The sequence below is a fragment of the Sapajus apella genome, unplaced genomic scaffold (genome assembly GCF_009761245.1).
Source record: "Sapajus apella isolate SASKATOON/1434 unplaced genomic scaffold, GSC_monkey_1.0 scaffold13, whole genome shotgun sequence".
Lineage (NCBI taxonomy): Eukaryota > Metazoa > Chordata > Mammalia > Primates > Cebidae > Sapajus > Sapajus apella.
Window position 1 is genome coordinate 18,805,117 of NW_022436953.1, and position 23,823 is coordinate 18,828,939.

Here is a 23,823-nt window from a genome sequence, read left to right on the forward strand (position 1 = left end):
TTCTTGTGGAATAAAGTAGATATTTAGGCCCGAACTGTTCTTGTAAACCAAAATATTTAATGCAATGGGAGTAAACTAGTGATGGTATATTTTATCGCAACTTAGTTAAACCAGTGCTCCCTATCCAGTTTACAAAGCTGAAGTTTAGAGTACTAGACGCTGAAATAGACTCTAAGAGTCATGCCGGGAACTTCGCATTTCAACCTAAAAATTGCTTTACACCTCAAACTTAACATGTCATAAATTGAATTTACTGTCTTGGCAAACAGGCTCTTTTTTCCCAGTTTTCTGAAGCTCAGTTATAGGTATCACTATTTAACTAACTTCAATACCTGGGATTCAATTAAATCCTCTTTCCTTCATGCCCTACATGAACCTCAATTCTACCTTCTATCAGTATATTGTATTCAAATTTGCTAAAGTGGTTATTTTAAACATAAATTATTAACTCCACTCTTTAAAAGCTTCCTTTCATATTTATGATTCAAAGTATAAGTATTCTCATAATTAAAATATCATTGTTGCTTTTTCATTGTTGGAGGGGGCAGTGGCTAACTATTTGCCTTATTTTTTCTATATGTTTTTTATTATCATTATTGTTTATTTGTTTTTTACTTCTATTGGAAGCATTTTAAAATTTCTGTGAAGTAAAATTCCTTCTGGGGGGATTCCAGTTGTGTGAGTTTTAACACATGCATCAGTTACCAGGATACAGAACAATGCCAAAGTCTCAATGAATATCTCACAGACCCTTCTTTGCAGTCAGACTTTCTCCCCACCCATAAACCCTGGCAACCATTGACCTGATCTCAGTTCTCACAGTTTTGCCTTTTTCAGAATGTCATGTCATTCAAATGGCTTCTTTCCCTTAGTCTACTGCATTTAAGATTCATCTAAGGTGTATTTTGTATCAATAGTCCAGTTCATTTCACTGCTAAGTAGTATTCCATTATATGGATGTATAACACTTTGTTTATCCATTCACCCATTGAGAGATATGGATTGTTACATTTTTTGGTACTTATGAATAATTCTGCCATGATCAACATACATACAAGTTTTACACAAACATAAGTTTTCATTTCTCTAGCATAAATACCTGGAAGTAGGATTTCTGGGTCATAGGGTAGATGAATATTCATCTTTATAGTAACTGCCACTGTTTTTCAGAGTGATTGTACAATTTTGTGTTGCCACCAGCAAAGCTCAGGGTTCCAGTTGTTGCACATTCTTGCCAGTGCTTGGTCCTGTCGACATTTTTTAATTTAGCCATTCTGATAGATGTGTAGTTGTATCTTGTTGTAATTTTAGTTTGCATTTCCTTAATGGCTGATGACATTGAATATCTTTTCATGTGTTTATTAGTTATACTTTCATTTTTTTGGTGAAGTATTTTTCATAACTTTTGCCTATTTTTAACTGCTTTTTTATTTTTGCTTTTTATTTTTGCATATTGAATGTTTTTTGTATATTCCGGATACAACTCCTTGTCAGATGTGATTTGCAAATATTTTCTCTCAGTCTTTGAATTGTCTTTTCATTCTCTTAACAGTATCTTTTATGGAGTGAAAGGTTTTAGTTTTTATAAAATTTAATGTGATGCATTTTTTACAAAATTAATTATGCTTTTGATGTCATATCCAAGGACTCTCCCTAATTCAAGTGTACATAGAATTCTTCCTAAGAGTTTTATACAGTCATATACTACATAATGTTTTGGTCAGTAACAGACCACATATATGATGGTACTTATAAAATTATATTACTGTATATTTACTGTACCTTTTCTATGTTTAGATATGTTTAGATACACAAAAACCATTGTGTTATAATTACCTGCAATATTCAATACAGTAACATGCTATACGGGTTTACAGCCTAGGAACAATAGACTATACCAATGGTTTACATGTGTAGTAGTGTATACCATCTGTGTTTGTGTAAGCACACTTTATGATGTTTGCATAGGGATGAAAATTGTCTAATGACACATTTCTTAGAACATGTCCCCATTGTTAAGTGACACATGAGTGTATTTTTATGTTGTACATTTAGATCTGTGATCTATTTCAGTTATTTTTTGTTTATGATTGAGATGTAGTTCAGTGCCGACTCTTTCACATTTGAATATCCAGTTGTTACAACATGATTTGTTATAAAGACTAACCTTTCCATTTTGAAATGCCTTTGCAACTTTGTGAAACATGCACCACAGGGTTCCAGTCCCAGGTAAGATTATGTAAATACACGTCTCTTTTTCTCTAGCTGAACTCAACTATAAAACCTGGACAAAATTCATGAGCAGCTCTTTGATATATGATATCAGGAGACGGAGCAGAGAACACCAGAATTCAAAGTACTGTTGAACCGTTTAGAAGTTTACCATTTTTCTCCTTTATTGTCCCCTGACCTGAAGTCAATGCAATTTGAAACTTGAAGACAGGTAACTACTGTAGCTCAGACAGGGAAAAATCCACTAGTTCTGGCCCATGATGTGGAAAAGGGAACTCTTAAGCTCATAGAAAATGAGGGAGAACCACTCCCACTTTTTCTCTTTTTCCTGAATTCACTCACCCATACCCCAGGCAGTGTGAAGTAGGAACATGGGCAGCAGGAAAATTGCTCACAGTGGGAAGCTGTAAGAGCCAGAGTCCAAAGGAGGGGAATCTTCCTCTATAACAGTGGAGCTCTGGTTACAGAGAGCCAAGATAAACCACGTTGATTTCCTTCTTATCTGTCCTCCCAGCACAAAACATGGTACAATAGGAAAAGTGTGTAGTTTCTGGCCAGATGATGGAAAAGTAGAGCCCACAGAACCAGAAAGGACCTGGGAGATAATGGAGATAGAAAAGCCTTCCCACAAAACACTTTATAAACTTCTAGGATCACCCCTGAGCTGCATGTGTGCCGATCTGATCCTAATTATCCTTATCATACCGAAGAATTTGAGAGCTCAGCTCACTTGTAGAACTCTGGTTTGGCTCCAGACTGAACAGTTGGTGGCCTTCCTGCTTGAAAGAGTCAAGAAGCACTTCAAAAGCTTTGGATGCATTGTGACCACAGCCTCCAGATGGATAAAGCAAAATATCTCTATAGAGAATATCAACATCATCTATAGAATATAAACAAGATCTCCATTGCATTGTAAAGTCAAAGTAGCACAAGAGAGATGGATTAAAGGGAACAGTCATTCTTAAGTTGTATTGCCAACTCAAGGACCATCTCCCAATGTTTAGTGCTTTAAGAAAACTTTCATCAGGTATTAGTTCTATTACCTACGCATATGGGAAAAGTGACATTTGATCCCTGCCTCAAACACAAAATAATATCTAGGAGGAAAGGTAAAAACAGTGAAGCACCTAGAAGGTAATGTAGGAATTATTTTTCATAACATTCATAATATAGAATAGATTCTTAAATATGACACATACTATAACATATTAGAGGACAAAAAAAGCTAACACTTTTTCTTAGCAAAACACACCAATAACATTATGAAAAGTGAAGTCACACAGTGGTATGAAATATTCACCAACTGTATAAAAGGCAAAGGCCATGTATTCACACTATGTAACTCATAAAAATCAATTAAAAATAGTCTGAAAACTCCTTTCTCCAAAAATGACAAGAGACTGACATACGTTTCACAAAAGAAGACATCCACATGTCCAACAAAATATTCAAGTGTGCATAACTTAATTTTTATCTGGGAATTCAAATTAAAGCCACAATGTAATATTACCTACTACAGTGGATGAAAAGAAAAAGATAAATAATACCAAGTATTGGAGAGGAAGTAGAACTATTAATACTTTTAGTACACTAGAAATTGGTGCAGTGACTTTGAAAATAATTTGACGTTATATTCAAAATTTGAATTTACATGTACTCTATGGCCCCAAAATTCCACTTCATCAAAATTATGTGAACCATATTTCTAGAAGCATGTTTTATATGCCCCAAACTGGGAATAATCAAAATACCAAAAAATAATAGAATGGAAAAATATATAATGTGGAGCAATGGGAAAAAAGAATGCCAAAGGATTAAAATAGGTAACACAAACATAGTATTAAATGATAGAGGCAGAAACAAAAAAATAAATAGTATTACATTTGTAAAAAATTTACCAATAGGCAAAACTAAAATACAGCATTAAAAATAAATGTGATAGTTTCTTTTGAGAGAGAATGAATTAAGTTTTTTTCTTCAAGCTGGTGTTTTCAAAGGTATGTTGTCTTTGTGATAATTTGTTGAATTGTATAGTTTGGGTTTCTCCATTGTGTCATACACTAATGATTTAGGAAAGGTTTTCAAAACAATTAAAACTTTTGTCCTAACTATATGGTTTTAAAAGATATTCTTCAAAAAACATTTAATGTAGGAAGAAACACTGTATACATTGTAGAAAGAAACACTATACATTGTCCTTTGTTACTTTTTGTTGCGAGTTTGGAAGAATAAGATATTATCCAAGTAGGCTACTTGTAATAGGAGTTAACCAGGAAGATTTCCTTATTAGATATTCGTCTTTCTAATATTCCATCAGATGAGACTAAAACTACTCTATTTTCTGTAGAGTTTTAAGAAATGATTTGAGAGTTACTAAAGATGCTCATAGACTCAAAATCTGTTACAAGGTCGTGGGAGGGAGGTTAATTTGGGTACTCTTCTATAAATTTTTCATAAACGATATCTAGTAGATTGTATTCTTTTCCAGGCTTCATTTAACTCCCTCCACATGGCTGTGTAGCAAACCATTCCATTTGAATGGGATTTATCTCTCACTAGCTTCATGGTTGGCATAATGCTATTTTTTGCACTGTCAATGTTTGGTAAGGAGTGGACATGTACATGTATTATATAAGCCTTGGAACTGCTGTGTTCATTTTTTTTCCCCTAACAGTTAAACAAGCCTGAAAATAAAGTTGGTGTGCAGTGGAATGCATAGTCCAGAGAATCATAAGAAAATATAGCTAGGACCCTGATCAGATCAAACCTGGAACTTTTTTCCCTTTGGACTTCAGGATGTCTTAGTCTACTTGGGCTGCCATAACAAAATAACACAGACTAAGTGAGTTAAACAATAGAAATGTATTATCTCCCAGTTCCAGAAGCTGGACAGTTCAAGATCAGGGTGCCAAATTGTTGATTTCTGATATGACCTCTCTTCCTGGCTCTGCAAATAGCCACCTTCACGCTATGTACTCACATGGCCTTTCCTCCATGCATGCAGGAGGAGAGGGAGAGCATACTAGTTCTTTGGTGTCCCTCCTATAAGGACACTAATTGTATCAGATCAGGGTACCATGTTTATTGACTTTGTTTAAACCTAATTATGTCCTAAAGGCCCTGCCACCAAATACAACCATACTAGGGGTTAGGGCTTCAACATATGAATGTGAGCAGGACAAATTCATTTCATACCTGAGAGTGTAAACTTCATGTAGATCTACTATTCTTTATATCAGTTTGAGTTAGGCTTTCTGTTACTTGCATTTGAAATAATCTTAACTGATAGTGCTTTTAAGGTACAGTAACTCTTGCTTAACAACTCTCAGAAGTACCAATTTATGCTAAGAGCATACTATTTACTATGTTCAGCCAGTGGGCTTTTTTGATTTTTCATCTTTTTCAATCTGATGACTTAAACATATAAGCAATTTTTTTCTTTTTAATATTCATAGCTTTTATTGCATTTTCAGTTAGAAGTTTATTCTGTTGACATTTTAGTTGGTAAGAAAAAAATTCTTTAAATGTTGTGAAGGTATAAAACAATTGAAAGATATTTTGTGGAATAACAGTTATTAGGAGGTAAATTTCTTCATTTCAATACAGTTTCCTAGTTTCCGACATTTTTCAGTGAAATAAAATAATATGCCCAAACCGCCTTTTAAAATATGTACTTAAGACTTGACGTTTATGATCACTTAACCTCAAATTGCTATAAAATAGAGACAATATTATCTCTTCTGCAATTGGCCAACTAGATTACCACCAGTGGGTATTTATTTGTTACTAGCAACCTGCATTACAATGTAACCTTATAGCACACTGTGTTACTTCTATTGAATTCTTTTAATTTTCCCTAAATGAGATTACCTAATACATTCCATGCTTTTTTATATTAAGAATATTTTCAAAATGACCATTTTATGAAGGATAAAATCAAATTATTGAAATACCTCTCTGTAAGTTTCTATGCTTCCCTTTTTTATTCCTGTAGCTAATGTACTTGCTTTTTAATGTTTGTTTTCTTTCTTTCTTTCTTTGTTCTTTTTATTCCTTATTTCCATTGGGAGGATTGTACTGAGAGGTATTGAACCTTTCAGATCTTTTGATATTATTGTCATACATCATATTTTTTTTAAAAAAGAAAGCCCAATTATCTCCCCGTCGATATCTATACCATGGAGCATAAAAGCTTCTGCATGATATAATAGAAAAATACCTTAAAGAAAGCTTATTTTTCTCTGACAAACATCGTAATACCAACTTAAAAGATGCTAATGTTCAATGTTACCCATTAAACCCTTTGATTTAAGAGATAGAGAAAAGCTAACTAGAATATACAAACCTAGAAATCTGTGTCTTAATATAATAAAAGTTTATAATACTTCCCTGACACATTAAGTCCAGTAGGCAAAAAAGGAGCCAGTGGAAGGTGTATTAGGCTGTTCTTGCAATGCTATAAAAAAAAAAAAAAAAAAAAAAAAAAAACCTATGTATGAATAAATTATAAAGAAAAGAGATTAATTGTCACACGGTTCTTCAGGCTTTACAGGAAGAAAAGGCATCTACTCAACTTCTAGAACAGCCTCAGGAAGTTTACAATCATGGTAGAAGGTGAAGGGCGGGACAGACATGTCACATGGCGAAAGCAGGAGCAAGCAAGAGAGTTGGGGGAGGAGAAATGTCACACATTTTTAAATCAGCAGACCTTATGAGAACTCACTCACTATTTTGAAGACAGCATCAAACCATGAAGGATGTTCCCTGACCCAAATACCTCATACCTCATACCAGGCCCCACCATCAACACTGGGGATTACAATTCAACCTGAATTGTTTGGGGACAAATATCCAAACTATTTCAGAAGGGATAGCATGGAATACAGGACGCTGCTTCACATGGTCATTCGAGAAATTCAGATGATGGAAATTCTGTCATCTTCAGGCTTCCCAGATTGTCAATAAAGCCTGAGACTTTCTAGTACAGCGAGTGCTCGACTTACGACCACGGTCGGGACCGCGGACCGGTCGTAACACGATTTGATCGTAAGTTGAGGAGGCCATATGTACAGTTGAAATGGTGCACGCGGAGATGGTAGTGCTGCCAGAAGCTGGTCCGCACTGTCCTATGCCCAGCTGGGCAACGTTTGTGCTGCCAGACTCGGGGCAGTCATGGCTAGCGATTGTGGTCGTAAAGTCGAATGATCATAAGTTGCATAGGTGGTAAGTCGATCAATACCTGGTAGTCACCAAAGGAAGAATGTAACTTTTTAACTATGCTGAATAAATATAGCAAATCTTTATTGTTTGCTTTTCTTTTTAATGAAGCAAGTATTTTTAAACTGGGTTTTGTTTGTATGTATATTTTTTAAGAGAACTGTAACTTTTGTTTGCAATGTAATTTATTAGAAATAAAGAACATTTATAAGGTATTACTGTATGTAATAATAATAATGCCAAATGAGACATTCAATATTAGAAAAAATGATGTTATTCAAACCAGTTTAAAAACCAATTTCATTCATTTAGCAAAAATGTATTGACAAGTACTATATGCCATGTAGTAAGATATATTTTACTGGAGTTTTGATATTTATTGAGATTATGAAAATATTATTTTAAAAATATTTTCTTACACTGTTTATTGATTTTAGCAGCCAATTTTTTTTATAGCATGTTAGCTCTTTTACTGCTAACCTAATAGGAATTGGCATAGAAAGCATCTGATACAAATCTCTAAAGTGTAACTCCTTGTTTCAAGAAACTGAAATTATGAAAGCTTCATATTTTATGCTGTCCTTTTACATCATTACAAAAACAATACTCTCTTGAATTATAAAGGATTTAAGCTCCTCGTGAGAAATTCGACTAATATTCCCTGTCTCAAACTGAATCTTTATTATGTAATTCTTAGGGAAGAGGAATGTTGTAAATTATTAATCAAATAAAAATACATTTTGGTATTTAAGTTGTATTTACTGAATATAAGTAAATACATTTGGTGAAACCCCAAACTGTGTCTAGACCCTGCCAGATATCGCCTGGAGAACAAAAGCATTCCTGGTTGAGAAACACTGGACTTTAGGCAATCCTGCATACAAGAAAATCTGTATATTCTTTAAATATATGAACAAGTTTTAGCATACAGCAGGCTGATTTTGTTTAACATAGAAGGCAGACACAGCACTGATTGATAAAAGTTAGAATATTGGCTGGGCATGGTGGCTCACACCTGTAATCTCAACACTTTGGGAGGCTGAGGCCAGTGGATTTATTACCTGAGGTCAAGAGTTTGACACCAGACTGGCCAAGAAAGTGAAACCCCTTTTCTACCAAAAATACAAAAAAATTAGCTGGGTTGGTAGTGTGCACCTATAGTCCCAGCTACTCAGGAGACAGAGGTGTGAGAATCTCTTGAACCTGGGAGGCAGAGATTGCAGTGAGCCAAGATTGTGCCACTACATTTCAGCCTGGTGTCAGAGAGAGACTCCATATGAAAAAAAAAAAAGTTATAATATTTTCAAAATTTAAATTAACTAGAAATACAATGCACTAACTTGCGAGTCAGCAACTTCTCAGCTACAGTGAGTATTTAATTAGGTGCTGGATCACTATCAGAGCTGTACTGAGAATTTCCTTCCTGGGAGAGACTTTGAACTAAGAAGGCTTTTATATCCCTTTTAAAGATAAGGTGCTCCCATTTTGACAGATGCAAAGATGCAGATTTTGAAATCATTCCAATTGAGGTCATAGTTCAAACCATGAAAATAACTGAGCTTTCTCTTTGAGAGCAAGAGAAAAGAAGAACACAGTTTCTTAAAGTGAATTTTAAGGAATGTCCATAAGTTAAAAGAGGGAATCTGGAATGTAATCTACATTCATTGAACCTATATTAGTTTAGGAAGTATAAAGGAAAATAAAACAAAATGAAAGAAACTACTCAGGAAAGAGTTTTAGTCAACTGAGAAGTTCAAGTCTGATAATAGAGAAAACACCAGTTTATTTAATTTCTAGAAAATCACGATGACCTTCTGTTGAAAGCAAATTCTGAGAAAAGTATCCCCTAAAATGCTGAATATTACATAGAGAGTACCTATGTAAAAAAAAAATCACCTCTGTGGTTGGAAAGCTTAGTATCACTGACTTTTACAAAATAGATTTCCTTTGATTCTGGAAGCGTGATTAGAGAATGGATATGGAAACAAAATGGTTCTGAGATAGTCAGAGCTGCCAGCATAGGAGAAGAAAAAGTTTGGCACTACAGCTTACTCCGTGTGTGACTATAAGGAAACTTCAAAATCTCTGAGGATTGGATTACTCTTTTCTCAAATAATAATAATATGTACTATATTGAAGCATTTCTAAGACTAAATCCAATCATCAATGTGATGTATCTAGCATAGCATCTGAAATGTGTGCAGCACTCAATGAATAGATTTTAAAATTGACATTGTTGTAGCCATTGTAATGGAAAGATATTCTAAGGTTTTCTGCTTCAAATGAGGCATAGGCAGGGAGAAAAAATATACTGAAGATTTGACAAGAGTGGAAAGTGTCAAAAATTGCCGCTCCTTATGAGTAACTCAAGTGATGAATGCAATGATTATCAATTAAGGATGAGTACTAGGTTTTTTTGTAGTATCCATTGACAATTGAATTTGTAGTGTTGAGAGTCTGTTCATTTCTGGGTCTTTTCATCGCATGATCTATAACCACAGAGCAAAGAAAGGGAAAATAAACAGTGATACAGCATTGAGATTGATTGATGAGATTCATATAAATCTCTGTCCTTTTGAGATTTGTGAGACTTACTTCTAACAAAGTACACTGCATTATCATAGTTTATTGCATATAGTACCTAATATATTAGACCACATGTATGAACATTGTAACTGACTTATTTCTTAACGTAAACATTAGCATATGCCAGGGTTTCTCAGCCTCAGTACTATTGACATTGTGAATTGCTGATTCTTTGCTGTTGGGGACAGTCTTGTGTGTTGTAGAATTCTTTAACACCCCTGCACTCCTCTCCCATTTATGATAATCAAAAATGTCTCCAGACATTGCCAAATGATCTGTAGGGGAAGGGTGCAAAATAACCTTTGGTTGGGAACTACTGGAATATGTTCATATATAAAATAGTGATAAAAATAAAGTAAATGTACATGTGTGACATTTGGATTTAAAAAATTTCCATATTTTATGACTCATAATAGCAATTCTAAATAGATTTTGGTTGTGATTTCTGTTGCTTCATAAGACCAATGGAATTATACATTTACATTCCTCTGACAGATAAAATTCTAAATATAGGCTGTAATCAATAGCAAGAACTATAAATATTTTTCTACCTGTGCATTTTGATTTTACTTGAGAGAACATTTTAAACATTGGAAATTTATCCTATTTTTGATTGTTTACCTAGACAAAGAGATTACTTACATATATTTTTGAGTCTTTCATGTACTACTTTTTTATTACATAGTTCAAATAAGTTTTAAGCAAAAATTTTTTGTGTTTTATTTTCCAGTTGTTTCCTATCCTTATTACTGGTGGCTGCTGTGGTATGGAAGATCAAACAAACTTGTTGGGCTTCTCGACGGAGAGAGGTATCAGTAATATTATTTAATCTTTTGTTTAAAGATTTAAACAAATATATTAATCTCTATTGTCTGTTAATTAACATGCTCTCTTAGAATACAGAATTTAAAATCATTTTTACATACTAATATTCTAAAGTCCCTCTAGTGTTTGTTAAGCTTTAGAGCAAACTTTATCACTGGAATTTTAAGTTGTTATCTGTAAAAGTATTGGCTAGTTGCAAACAGTTTTTTAAAATGGTATTAGACTTTATAGTGAATACAATTATCAATTCTGTTGTTTAAATAATTTTGTAATATATTTAACTTAGGCATTTAGTTATGCTAAAAGGTATAATTTATTTTTCATACGTGTCTGTTGAAATTTAAAATTCTGAGTGATAAATATTTATTTTTGACTTTAGAAAAAGATTTTATCCCCTAGAAATTTATTACAACATTTCTTTTTTGGTAATTAAATCTTTTCCAATTTTTGTTTATCTAAGAATCCAACTATGTTTAAAGAGCACATCAGTTGGATAAATTTCTGTATTAGAATTAATCATTTATTTTTCTTATAACCCTAAAATTGATGAAAGCAATAATATTCTTACAAAATAACAACTGATTATATAAATTGTGTGTATTCATGAATTGAAAGGAACAAAGAAACAAAATCATCTGAGGAGCAAAAGTATGCAGTAGATTTGTTATTCCATACCTCATATATTCAAAAAGATGGTTTCTGTTTTTATCAGTATCCTGTTATTATACTGTATTAGTATTAGTATTAATATTTGTATTTTATATCTATTGCATTTCTCCATATATTTCTATATGGGTGTTTTTTGTAACAGTATAAAACAACAGCATAATTGCTTTCCTTCTTTTTCTCCGTGAAAAAAAAATACAACATTTTCATCTTAAAAAAATCCAGAGTGTTCTAAACTATAGAATTAGTGAATGACATGAGTTCTTCTTAATCTATTTTTAAGCACCCATCAAAGATAAGTAGCTATCTATAATATATTTGCAAACTGGAGTCCCTCCATACCTTCAAATAAATCATTCATCTTAATACTCTATGCCTCTCTGATTTTCTCTGTATGACTAGTGCAACATCAGTAAGAGTTTATTTGGAATGTCTGTATGATAAAAAGTAATCCAATTGAAAAAGAGTGTATTAAATATAAATATATAAATATTTGGCAAGAAGTGGAATTCTCTGCAGAGGTAAACAATCTTCTAGACATGTTAAATGATCAATTACAGTAAAAGCATAGATTCAGGAAGGAAAAATCATAATTAGAGGCAGATAGTGTGCGAAGGCCTTCCTTTCATAATAGAAAAGGGCAAGTGACAATTTATGTCCTTAATCATTAGAAGAGAGGGCTGAATCAATCAGGGAGCCTCTGTTCCACTGCACCATGAGGAGCACTGTTTAAATATCTGATCTCTAAAATTTGTAAAATGCAACTATGTAAATATAGCATTGTGAAAATACGATTTGTAACTCTGCCAGTAACTGGCACCTGAATATAAGTAAGTGGTCTAATTGAATTTCCTTACCTCTCAAAAGAAGGATTGGTACTCTAGAGCTAATTCCCCATTGTGGTCTAGTCTTTAGAGCCCTAGAAATGTTTACATGTAGTAGCTAAAGTTTAGAAACAATATTTAATATTTGTTAAAACTAATATGAATAGTTTATCTATAAAACTTTCATACTTCTCAAAATGACAAATTGATTTTGGTTAATATTGTATTATCTCACTGTAGTAATACTGTTTATTATATACTAATCAGGTGCTCTGACAAGCTGATACTATTTTAATTTTTAAAATGTTAATATAAATTTATCTTTTAGAAGTCAAAATCTTTCAATATATGTGGCAAATGTGGAAAGGATAAGAAGAAATAGTAGAGGGGAGCTAGACTAGGATCACCTTGCCAGTTTTGATCTGTGTTATAAATATTACTATGTCCTCTGGAAATTCCTTTAATATAATGCTCTTCTTTCCAAAACTCACCCAGGTACTGCATCTTTCTATTAAAGTGTATAATAGTGTTTGTATTTAATTTGCTATCTCTTCCGAAAAAGAAAATCTATCTTGAGAGTTGATGTCATGCTATATAACATATGTCATGTTGAAAAATATTTTGAGGAGTTTCTCAAATTTAATTTTACTAAATTCCTTTAAATGTAAAATCCTAAATGTTTTAGAAACCTTTTATATATTGATGTCCAAAGTAAAGATGACTTTGTCTTTGATGATTATTATAGATCTGTTATCTAATAATATTACAATAGTCCCTATTTATCCATAGTTTTTGTTACTCACAGAGAACTGCAGTCTAAATATATTGAGATAATTTTGAACGAGAGAGAGAGAAAAAGTGGGGGAGGTGGGAAGTGACAGAGAGAGATCACATTTACATAAATTTTAGTACAGCATATTATTATAATTGTTCTATTTCATTATTATTGTGGTTAATCTCTTGCTGTACCTAATTTATAAATTAAAATTTATCGTTGGTATGTTTGTATAGAGAAAAACATAGTATATACAGTGCTTAGTAGTATCCACAGTGTTAGACAACCCTGGGTGAGTTGAAACATATTTAAGGAGGAACTGCTATGTTAAGAAATTGTTTTTCATTTTGATCTTAAGAGCCTGGGAGATTTTTGACCACACTAGTTGTAGTTCCGTGATAATTCCATTTATAGACTTTATGAGACTGGAGGTAAAAATGTGTTTATAGTGAATCCCCTCTTTATTCAGTTTTAAATATTAGATTAACTGTAATATTTCTCAAAGGAAAAGAACCCACTATTATTTCTTTATGTGAATGTTACTGTCTCTTCAAAATATTGAAGAGACCAATTACTTGTAAAGCTCAGAGGACATCTTTGATTAGTAGTAAAATGATAGTTTATCTGTTACAGTAAATGAAAGTTACTTAAAGGATTCTTCTTAGAATTTCTGTAGTTTTATTACGGCAGTTGTACTCATTCCTTTTCTAAATATAAGAAAAGTTTAAAATGAAAATAATCTTTGGAAATGTTTTAACATACTGGGTTCATTCAGCTAGATGTGTTACATTTTTAACTAAAATGTTGTTTTCTCATAAACACAGATATACTTTTTGTGACATAATTTTAAATTGAGGGCAGTTATTAATGTTATGAGTTTTGAATAAAACCCCTGAGAATTCAGGGGCTCTTAAACAGACAATAAAAAATGAAAATTCAAAAGGCTTCAATTTTGATATTATCCCTTAATATGCTAACCCCCCAAAATTTCTATGGTAACCCTGTTAAAAAGATGAAAACTACATATACACCATGGAATACTATGCAGCCATAAAAAAAGATGAGTTCGTGTCCTTTGTAGGGACATGGGTGAACCTGGAAACCATCATTCCCAGCAAACTGACACAAGAACAGAAAACCAAACACCACATGTTCTCACTCACAGGCGGGTGTTGAACAATGAGAACACATGGACACAGGGAGGGGAGCATCACACACTGGGGTCTGTTGGGGGGGAAATAGGGGAAGGACAGTGGTGGGTGGAGAGTTGGGGAGGGATAACATGGGGAGAAATGCCAGATATAGGTGATGGGGAGGAAGGCAGCAAATCACACTGCCATGTGTGTACCTATGCAACAATCTTGCATATTTTTCACATGTACCCCCAAACCTAAAATGCAATAAAAAAAAAAAAAAGATGAAAACTTTCTTTTGGGATGTGCTAGCAAATGGAAACAATAAGTGTATATTGATAAGTGGAAATATTATAATATACTAGAAAGATGAATTCATTTATATAGCTTGTCCTTTTTACAGAAGTATTAAAAACATTTAGCTTTAATGGCACATTCAGCTGTAGTCATCACATTACTAAAATATTTGTCAGGAGCAAGTATATGTAAAAAGGTGTTTATGAGCTATTTTTATGCTTGATAATCTTCATTCTTAATCTGAAATTTGCATTTTAATAGGTATAAGACCTAAATAAATGAAGATATAATTGTTTGCTGAAATGAAGATATTTGATCACATATTTGACTAACATGTGAAAATATGTTGCATATCTTAACAGTTACAAGAAGTTAGTTTTTTTCCATTTGAGTTGTTTAAATGTAGTATGTCTTAGTGAAAATTTAACTGCAAAATCTGTATAATAATAGATCCATAGTCAAAGGTAGGGAAATTTTTTACATTAACTTCATATTACTAGTGAGTCTGAGTATTTGAATGATCACTACATTTCATGTGATAGCAATTTTTCCCTTTTTAATTCTTTTAAATTTACAGGTTTTTTTAGTTTTAGAAATATTTTAATGTAGAACTTTACCACACTACTTTTTAATATTTCTCACATATTATGCTTCTCTTATGCTTAAAAATCAATACAGAAAATTTTAGGGAATAAGACATGCCCAATGAGTGATTGAATTTATGTTCATGATACCCTATGTACCTGCACATTTTATAATCATGAAGCATAAAACCTAGATTTGTATTTGTCATTATTGCCCTAAAATTTGAGTTAAAAATAATAAACCGATACCAGTAAGTAGAGTTTTAGTAGCTTTGAGTAACAAACTAGTTTTCCAGATACAAATACTTTAGTTCTTTCCTTCTATATCTGTTTTATTGGTATAAAACAGATAAAAAGTAATAATATTAAACTATAATAATGATATTTTATTGGTCTATAAACTAGTTAACTATAAAATATTCTCTGATGTGCTAAATAGTGATAAATAGTCTATTAGATAAATAGTCTCATCTAAGTAATATTATTGCACTGTAGCAGTGTTTTACAAATTGAGCTACACTTTTCTCCTTAGACACAAAATATATTTACAGGAAGAGGATTGGGCACAGAATAAAAACAGTAAGGATAGAGTGAAAGTCTTATTTTAGGTAGAGAAATGAAAATTAACTGATTAGGTACTGCATGCAACCTTTTGTAGAATTTCATAGCACTTCAAAACTCTGTATTTTGTAAATGTTCAAACATTTTAATATATAGATAAAGCTTTCCATTAAACACATACCTTTAAAAACTCATTAGTAAATATTTCACTCAAATAAATGTCTTTGCAGTTAATGGCTACAATGTCAACTCACTGTTGCTTGTCATTTGCTTTTTATTGAATTGCAAACTAAAATGATTATTACTGTATTAATTTTCTTCACTTTATCCTATTTGACTAGAAATTTACAGGCCATCAGCATGCCTATTGTATTACCATACTTCCAAATTTTAACAGAAATTTGCTTAAAAGTAACTTGAATTGAGAAGTCAAATATGTATGGGATTAAGATTTGAAAGTTAACTGATACTTGCCTTGTAAAGCTGTTTCCAAAGATCTTATGGTAAATATAGTGCTTCTATTTTTCTCAGTTCAACAAAGGTACATAAATTTCTTGCTACATTATAGACAAATTGATAAATACTGAGGATATAAAGAAAAATACATAGACTCCATTGTTGAGGAATTCATATTTTTAAAACATTTTAATAAGACAGGCAGACACACATACTCATACAGAATTCTCAGTGGAGCACCTGGATTTACTTTATTGTGATGTCATGCATAGGGAGATACAATACATTGAAAAATTTTTCTGGAAGTCAGATTTGTAATGGAAGTAAATGTGAACTGTTTCACAATTACACACATAATTAATTCCAAAAACACCCCTAAACCAAAAAACTTTGGGCACTGTTGTTACTATATGTGGAATATAACAAATTTGTCTAAAAATCACTTGTTCTTTATTATATGTCATTATCTTTATATTTAGATCCAGTTACTTAGACTAAACATTATATTGACTTCTTCTAACAAAAAGTAGTCCCACTAACCACAAAATCTTATCTGTCTTATGTTCTCAAACAAATGTACCTCTCAATGTGTCTAATGTGTATGTATGTGTCTAATGTGTATGTTTGTGTTTTTATGCTAAAAAGTTCATTGTTTACCTAAAATCCAAATTTAACCAACTGTTATATTTTTATTTGCTCAATCTGGCAACCTTATTTTCAACACAAATGCTCAGTCTGGAGTTCAGGGGTGGGTTCAACTTCATAAAATCCACAGGAACTGAGACAGAAGGAGAAAGGAATAATTCTTTAAAGTAGAATCTTGATTTGTTTTCTAAATAAAGGAAAGTTATACTGGACAAGCAAAAATAAAAGATGTTTACTCTGTATATTATCTATCAAAATTAAAAACTCTTTGACTCAATAATTAGATTTCTAGGAATATATCCTAAAGATATATACCTGCCTACCTTTTCAAAGTATACATGCACACTTATAGAGGGGTTTTTGTATATCAAAACTATTTCATATCATTCGAAAAGATTCTACAAATAAATTATGTGTTCTTACAGTGGGATATTAGGTAACTGAAAAAATGAATGAGGCATTACTTGTGTTAATATTAAATTAGCTTATTCCTTCTTTCAACAAATATTTGTTTGTGGGCGACGGAAGATCTGCCAGGGAGTCTTGGCCAGCAAGAGGGTCCCGTCCTGAAAGAGGGGTGCGAAGAAATAAAGAGAGACAGAAAGGCTGGGGTCTGGAGGACTGAGAAGGCAATGCCTAAACAGCGAATTTATTTTTGTCCAGGGTCTAAATATATACCTTAAGATCAAAGGTGTTTACACAATCAACAATAAGAGGAATGGAAAGCTACAAAATATAAGGTCACGGAAACAATCTTAAGCATGACATTCAAGGATCATAAAAGTGGGCAGATGGTATGCTTTATCTGTTTTTACCAAAACACACTTTTGTAAATAACAATACCTAAGAGTCACAATCTAAGCCATAAAGTCATTATCTAGGGTTCAAGGCGGTCATGCGGATAAGGCTAAACTTCTCGAAAAACAAAGTCGTAAAAGTCATGCAGAGGCCTAGTGGAGACATAATGCCTGACAAAACCACAGGACCCTTGCCCAAGCATTGCAGTCAGAAGTAGAAACTTTTGCAACATCAGTCATTTCTCAGTTCCTTCTTTCCCGTAGCTCGACTGCCTCCAGCAGGAAACTGTGTTTGGGCTCAAGCTCACCGTCTGGTGAGGCCCATACATTAGGGGGACCTCTCACGGGAGCGTTCCCCACATTTGTTGAACAACTATTGTTGTTTCAAGCACATATTTAGACAAATACAGCAATGAACAAGCCAAATAAAATTCCAGCCCTCAAAAATGTTTACAGATCTTAAAATCTATATTATTAACTGGAAAATTTATGACATAGTTTTTATAATGTTTCTATTTCTGTAAATCACACATGCAGAAGCATAATGTGTGTGGAAATTTTAAGAGAATCATCAGGATTTTCCCTGTGTCTGTTGGTATTTGGTAAAGAAGAATGACTGTGTTATTTGATAATTATAATACAAAAAATAATCAAATGGACAACATTTTAAGTTAGGCACTTAACAAAAATAGTATTTAATTTTCACACTAAAAATATATGTTTGCACTTTACCTATGTAAGGGATTTGAGGAGACTAGAATGCAGTGCTCAAGGCTTACAACTAGTAAATGAAGAAGCTATAACTTAAAACCAAGTATGTCAGACTGAACCATGCAGAGAACTTTAGAGGTAGCTTGAGTTTGAACAAATTGGTTTCATAAAGGACCACACGTAATGTAATTTATGCATCTGTTTTATGGGAAATATGTTATATTTCATCTAATATTATGACACAATCAATCATAATTTGATGTACCACTTACAAAGAAAAAACAGTACTTACTCAACTATTGCACAATGTTCACTTCCCACTAAGAATATTTATTTTCTACTTATTGAAAGAGCTCTTATGGTTTTGTTATATGTTATTCATATTTATACCGAGAGGAAAATAAAAGCAAAATAAATTGGGTGAAGTTTTGCTACTACTTTATAGTCCAAGTTTTAAAAAATTGCTTTTTGAGTTAAGTTAAAATATATTGTATGTTTCACATAGGATCATTGACTAGAATAATCAAATTTATGTCTGTGCAGGCAATGACAACTACATCACAACTGTCATCTGGCCAGCAGTGATACAATGTCATTGATTTTAAAACACATTATACTTCAGAGATATTAACATGTGAAAAAAATGTGTCTTAGAATCAATCAAATATGGTAGAACCTACTTCGTAAGATATTTAGTAGTAAGCGAATCAATGCATGCTAAGTGCTTACCCCACTGCATTTTACCTATTATACTTCAATAAATGTTAGCCATTTTTATTGATATGTAATATAAAGATTAGCATTATACATTAGTATTACTAAAAACAACTTCTTTATATGTTGGCCTCCTCCTCCATATATACTGTGTCAGTCTAGAAGACCCTTGAGAATCGCCTGCAGATCTTTAAAACGTGTGTGTGTCTGTATGTATTTGCATACAGTTTTACTGTTTCACCCCCATCAGATACACAAAATCAGAATTTCTATGAGTGAGGCTCAGCCGAGTGTGTTTATTTTTAAAGCCTACAAATGTTCTAATATGCACCATTGGCCTAGAAACACTGCTTTATCTTCTATTCTGACAGAGTTGGGAAACTATTGAAGGGTTTCCAACAAACTTGTAAAGATATCTGTGTTAAAAGGATATGATTTTAAGCTGATCACTCTGCTTCTGTGTTTACTCCAAGTAAAACTGGTTTAGGGAGAGGAGTTCAATTTTTAATGTTAAGTTTGGTACATCTACTAGACATCTAATTAGATCTATCGAGGAAGCAGGAGTTGCATCTGGCACAAGGAAACAGAGCTGAGCAGGAAGCTAAATTTGGGAATCTCAGCATAGACATAGACAGCATTTGAAACCCTGGGACTAGATAAAATTACCCAGAGAGGAGAATTAAACCCTGAGGCATTCAAATTTAAGAAGTCAGATAGAAGACAAGAAACCAGCATGAATACTGGAAAGCAGCTACCAATGCAGTTGGAGAAAAACTCTGAGCTTCTGGAAGCTGAGGAAAACACTGTATAAAAAAGAAATATAGTTATTTCAGTTGTCTAAAAAACTGCTGGTGGTTCAAGTAAAATAAATAAAAATTGACCATTGTATTTAGTCATTTAGAAATAATTGCTGACCCAACAACAGCAATTTTAATGGACTGATGGATGCAAAAATTTGATTGAAGTTTGATAAAAGAGAATAGAACATTATAACTTATAGAATGACAGCAAGAGGAGCTCCTGAGAAATATTCCCCAGATAGACAACCATAACTGGTGAAAATTCGTTTTAAAACAAACAACCGGCTGGGCACTGTGGCTCACACCTATAATCTTGGCACTTTAGGAGGCTGAGGTGGGTGGATCACGAGGTCAAAATATCAAGACCATCCTGGCCAACATGGTGAAACTCCGTCTCTACTAAAATTACAAAAATTAGCTGGGTGTGGTGGCCTGTGCCTGCAGTCCGAGCTACTTGGGAGGCTGAGGCAGGTGAATCGCTTGAACCCAGAAAGGGGGTGTTGCAATGAGCAGAGATCACGCCACTGCGCTCCAGCCTAGTGATAGAGTGAGATTCTGTATTAAAAAATTAAATTAAATTAAATATCTGGAAATAGTTTTAAGTGCATACAGAAAATAAAGAAACACTTGTTACCCTTGGAGGGTCTTGACTACAAGTTGCCGAGGTCCTTGGAGTTTTTAATAAAGAACTGAACAAATTGCACAAAGTAGCAGAGGAATGAAATGCAAGAACAAAGCAGCAAAAGCAGGAATTTATTAAACTGAGAAAGCACTCCACTGAGTGTGAGTGGGCCTGGGCAAGCAGCTCAAGGGCCTGGTTGTAAAGTTTTCCCAACTCTAGGTACCCAATTGAGGTTTGTTTTTGGTTTTTTTCCTTTAATTTTACTTTAGGTTCTAGGGTGCATGTGCAGGTCATGCAGGATTGTTGCATAGGTGCATACATAACCAGGTGGTTTGCTGCCTCTGTTCCCCCTTTCGCTATATCCAGCATTATTTCTCCCCATGTTATCACTCCCCACTCCAGGGCTGTCCCTCCCCACTCCAGGGCTGTCCCTCCCCAAGGCCGCCCCCCTCCACCAACTGCCCCCAGTGTGTGATGCTCCTCTCCCTGAGTCCACGTGTTCTCATTGTTCAACACCCGCCTATGAGTGAGAACATGTGGTGTTTGGTTTTCTGTACTTGTGCCAGTTTGCTGAGAATGATGGTTTCCAGATTCTTATTGGCTACCTCTTACCTGGAAGAAGGATTTTGTCTGTGGCCAGTTAAAGGCTGAGGTGAATTGGCACCCCATGCAGATAAAAGGATGGTCCCTGCTTGGCCTCTGGCCAATCCAAGGCTCTCTCCCTTTCCATCTGCCTTGTGGTGGAAGGGGGAGGGCTGTGGGGAGAGAAGCCTTTGATCCTTGGGGAGAGAAGATTTTTCCCTTTTGGTTTAGTTTTAGGAAGGTGGTGTTAATTGGCCTCAGGTTCCTGGCCTCCAAACCTTGCTGTTTTCCTTTTGATCCAGCTTTGGGAAGTCAGCATGAATTGGCCTTAGATTTTCTACCCCAAGACCTTGGTGTTTTCTTTTTTACAAGTTTGCACAAATTGACTTAATTTCCCTGTCTCCAGACCCTGTTTTCCTGCCTCACACTTATTTAAGAAAACCTACTAATTCTCAGTAAGAACAGGAAATCTATAGCATCTGAGCCAGAATTTGCTCTTTTCCTACCCACTCTCAGCTCGCTGTGACTAGCATTTCTCATCCCCCCAGCTCCGTTTTGCAGAGGCTGTATTCCACACAAAATCAGCTGAGGCCTGAGGCTCTCTTCTTCTAGGGAACCCCACCTTCAGGGCAAGAAGCTCTTCTCAAGGCATAGCAGCCTGATAATAACAGGGCTCCATTCTCCCTCTGTCCACCTGGTTTATAGGGTAGAGATTTCATGCCTGGGGAGATAATATGATAATACAAAAAACTAACACCCCTGCTCAACACCCTGCACATGAAGCAGGAAAATTATTTAAGAGAGTTATGGGCCACTGTCACCATCATTAGCTCTAGAGCTTGTACAAACTAGCAAAACCAATTCAAAAGATATAAAATCTAAATAAACATTTAGCAAACACAGAGATTGCTTTTGTAATTTTAAAATTTCCAATTAGATACATCAACATTCTGTTTGGAACAAGCACATCTAGCACCCAGATCTTGTTTTCTAATATTAAAGAGCTCTTTCCAATGGTTCCTGCATTCTTTATACATACTCTCATTCTTGGTGTGTGTTTGTGTGCGTATGCGTGCACGTGTGCAACCGTCCTTATGTTTTGGTACTGTAAGAATCTTTAGGTTTAGCTTATATATATTTTTGCCCCAGTCCTAGAGTTAACTATTTCTCCAAGGATCTCTAGTTCCTTTTATTGTAGCATAGATGTTGCATAGATTTTGATTTCTAAATACCATTCACCACTAAAAGGAGTTTGGATGCAAATCACATGAGAATCTCAATAGATATATATAAAAAAAAGCATTTAACAAAATCCAACAACCTTTTACCATAACAACATCCAACAAATTAGGAATGAAAAGGAAATCCTCAACCTAATAAAAGGCATCTACCAATATCTCACATCTGGCATCATACTTAACTTTTTTTAGCCACTTATATCAGGAACAAATCAACGATGTCCATTCTCTCTAACTCTATTCAACATTTCACTTGATTTACAGCCAAGACCATTAAGCAAGGAAATGACATAAAAGCCATGTAGATTGAAAAGAAAGAGGTAAATGTATCTCTGTTTGCAAATAACATGTGTTGTAAATAAAATTCCTCAGAAATCCACTAAAAAAATGGTAGAACTAATAAACAATTTTAGCAAGGTTGAGGATGCCAAAGCAATATAAAAATCAGTTGTATTTCTATACATTTGCAGTGAAAAATCTGAAAATAAAACTGAAAACCAATTCAATTCAAAATAACATCAATAAGAATAAAATACATAGGAACACATTTAACAAAAGCAATAGAATACATATGCTGTGTGTATTAGTCCATAATCACACTGCTAATAAAGACATACCCAAAACTGGGTAATTTATAAAGGAAAGAGGTTTAATTGACTTTCAATTCCACATGGCTGGGGAGGCCTTACAATCGTGGAGGAAGGTGAATGAGGAGCAAAGGCATGTCTTACATGGCGACAGGCAAGAGAGTTTGTGTGGGGGAGCTCCCCTTTCTAAAACCATCAGATCTCGTGAAACTTACTATCAGGAGAACAGCATGGGAGAGATCCACGCCATGATTCAGTTATCTAAGTCCCTGCCGCAACATGTGAGAATTATGGGAGCTACAATGCAAGAAGATATTTGGATGGGAACACAGCCAAACCATATCATTCTGAAAACTATAAAACATTGTTGAAGGAAATTAAAGAAGACCTAAATCAATGGAAAGGTATTATAGGTTGATGGAGTCTTAGACTTTATATTGTTAAGATGACAATACTCCCAAACTGATACACAAATTCAACATGATACCTATCCAAATACTGGCTAGCTTCTTTGTAGAAATTGCCAAGTAGATCCTAAAATTCACAGAGAGATGCAAAGGGCCCTAAACAGCAAAAACTTTCTTGAAAAAGAACAAACCTTACACTTCCTAAATTCAAACTTACTACACAACTGTAGAAATGAAGATGGCATGTTATGGGCTTAAGAATGGACATTTGGATCTAGAGAATGTAACTGAGAATCTAGAAATAAATGCTTATATTTGTAGTCAATTGATTTTCTGCCAGGGTACCAAGACAATTAAATGGAGAAAGATTCATCTTTGCAACAGATAAGGCTAGGCAACTGGATAGCCACATGCAAAAGAATGAAGTTAGACCCATAACTTATATCACCATGCATAAAAATTAAGTCAATAGGAATTAATACACCAATATGTAAGACCTAAACTATGAAACTCTTAGAAAAAAATACAGAAGAAAATCTTCCCGATCTTTCAGAATCTTCTTAG

General features: G+C 33.8%; 1 protein-coding gene across 8 annotated transcripts in view; it reads left to right on the plus strand.

The window, feature by feature from the left end:
* Positions 1-23,823, plus strand: part of ATRNL1 (attractin like 1) — an 842,256-nt gene that overhangs the window by 411,296 nt on the left and 407,137 nt on the right. For all 8 annotated transcript variants that reach the window (XR_004269856.1, XR_004269857.1, XM_032281122.1 and 5 more), the window contains one exon: positions 10,766-10,844. Coding sequence is in view for 6 of the 8 variants with exons in the window: in XM_032281122.1 (XP_032137013.1) it covers positions 10,766-10,844 (79 nt within the window). In the remaining 2 variants the exon portion in view is untranslated. The remainder of the gene's footprint in view (positions 1-10,765; positions 10,845-23,823) is intronic.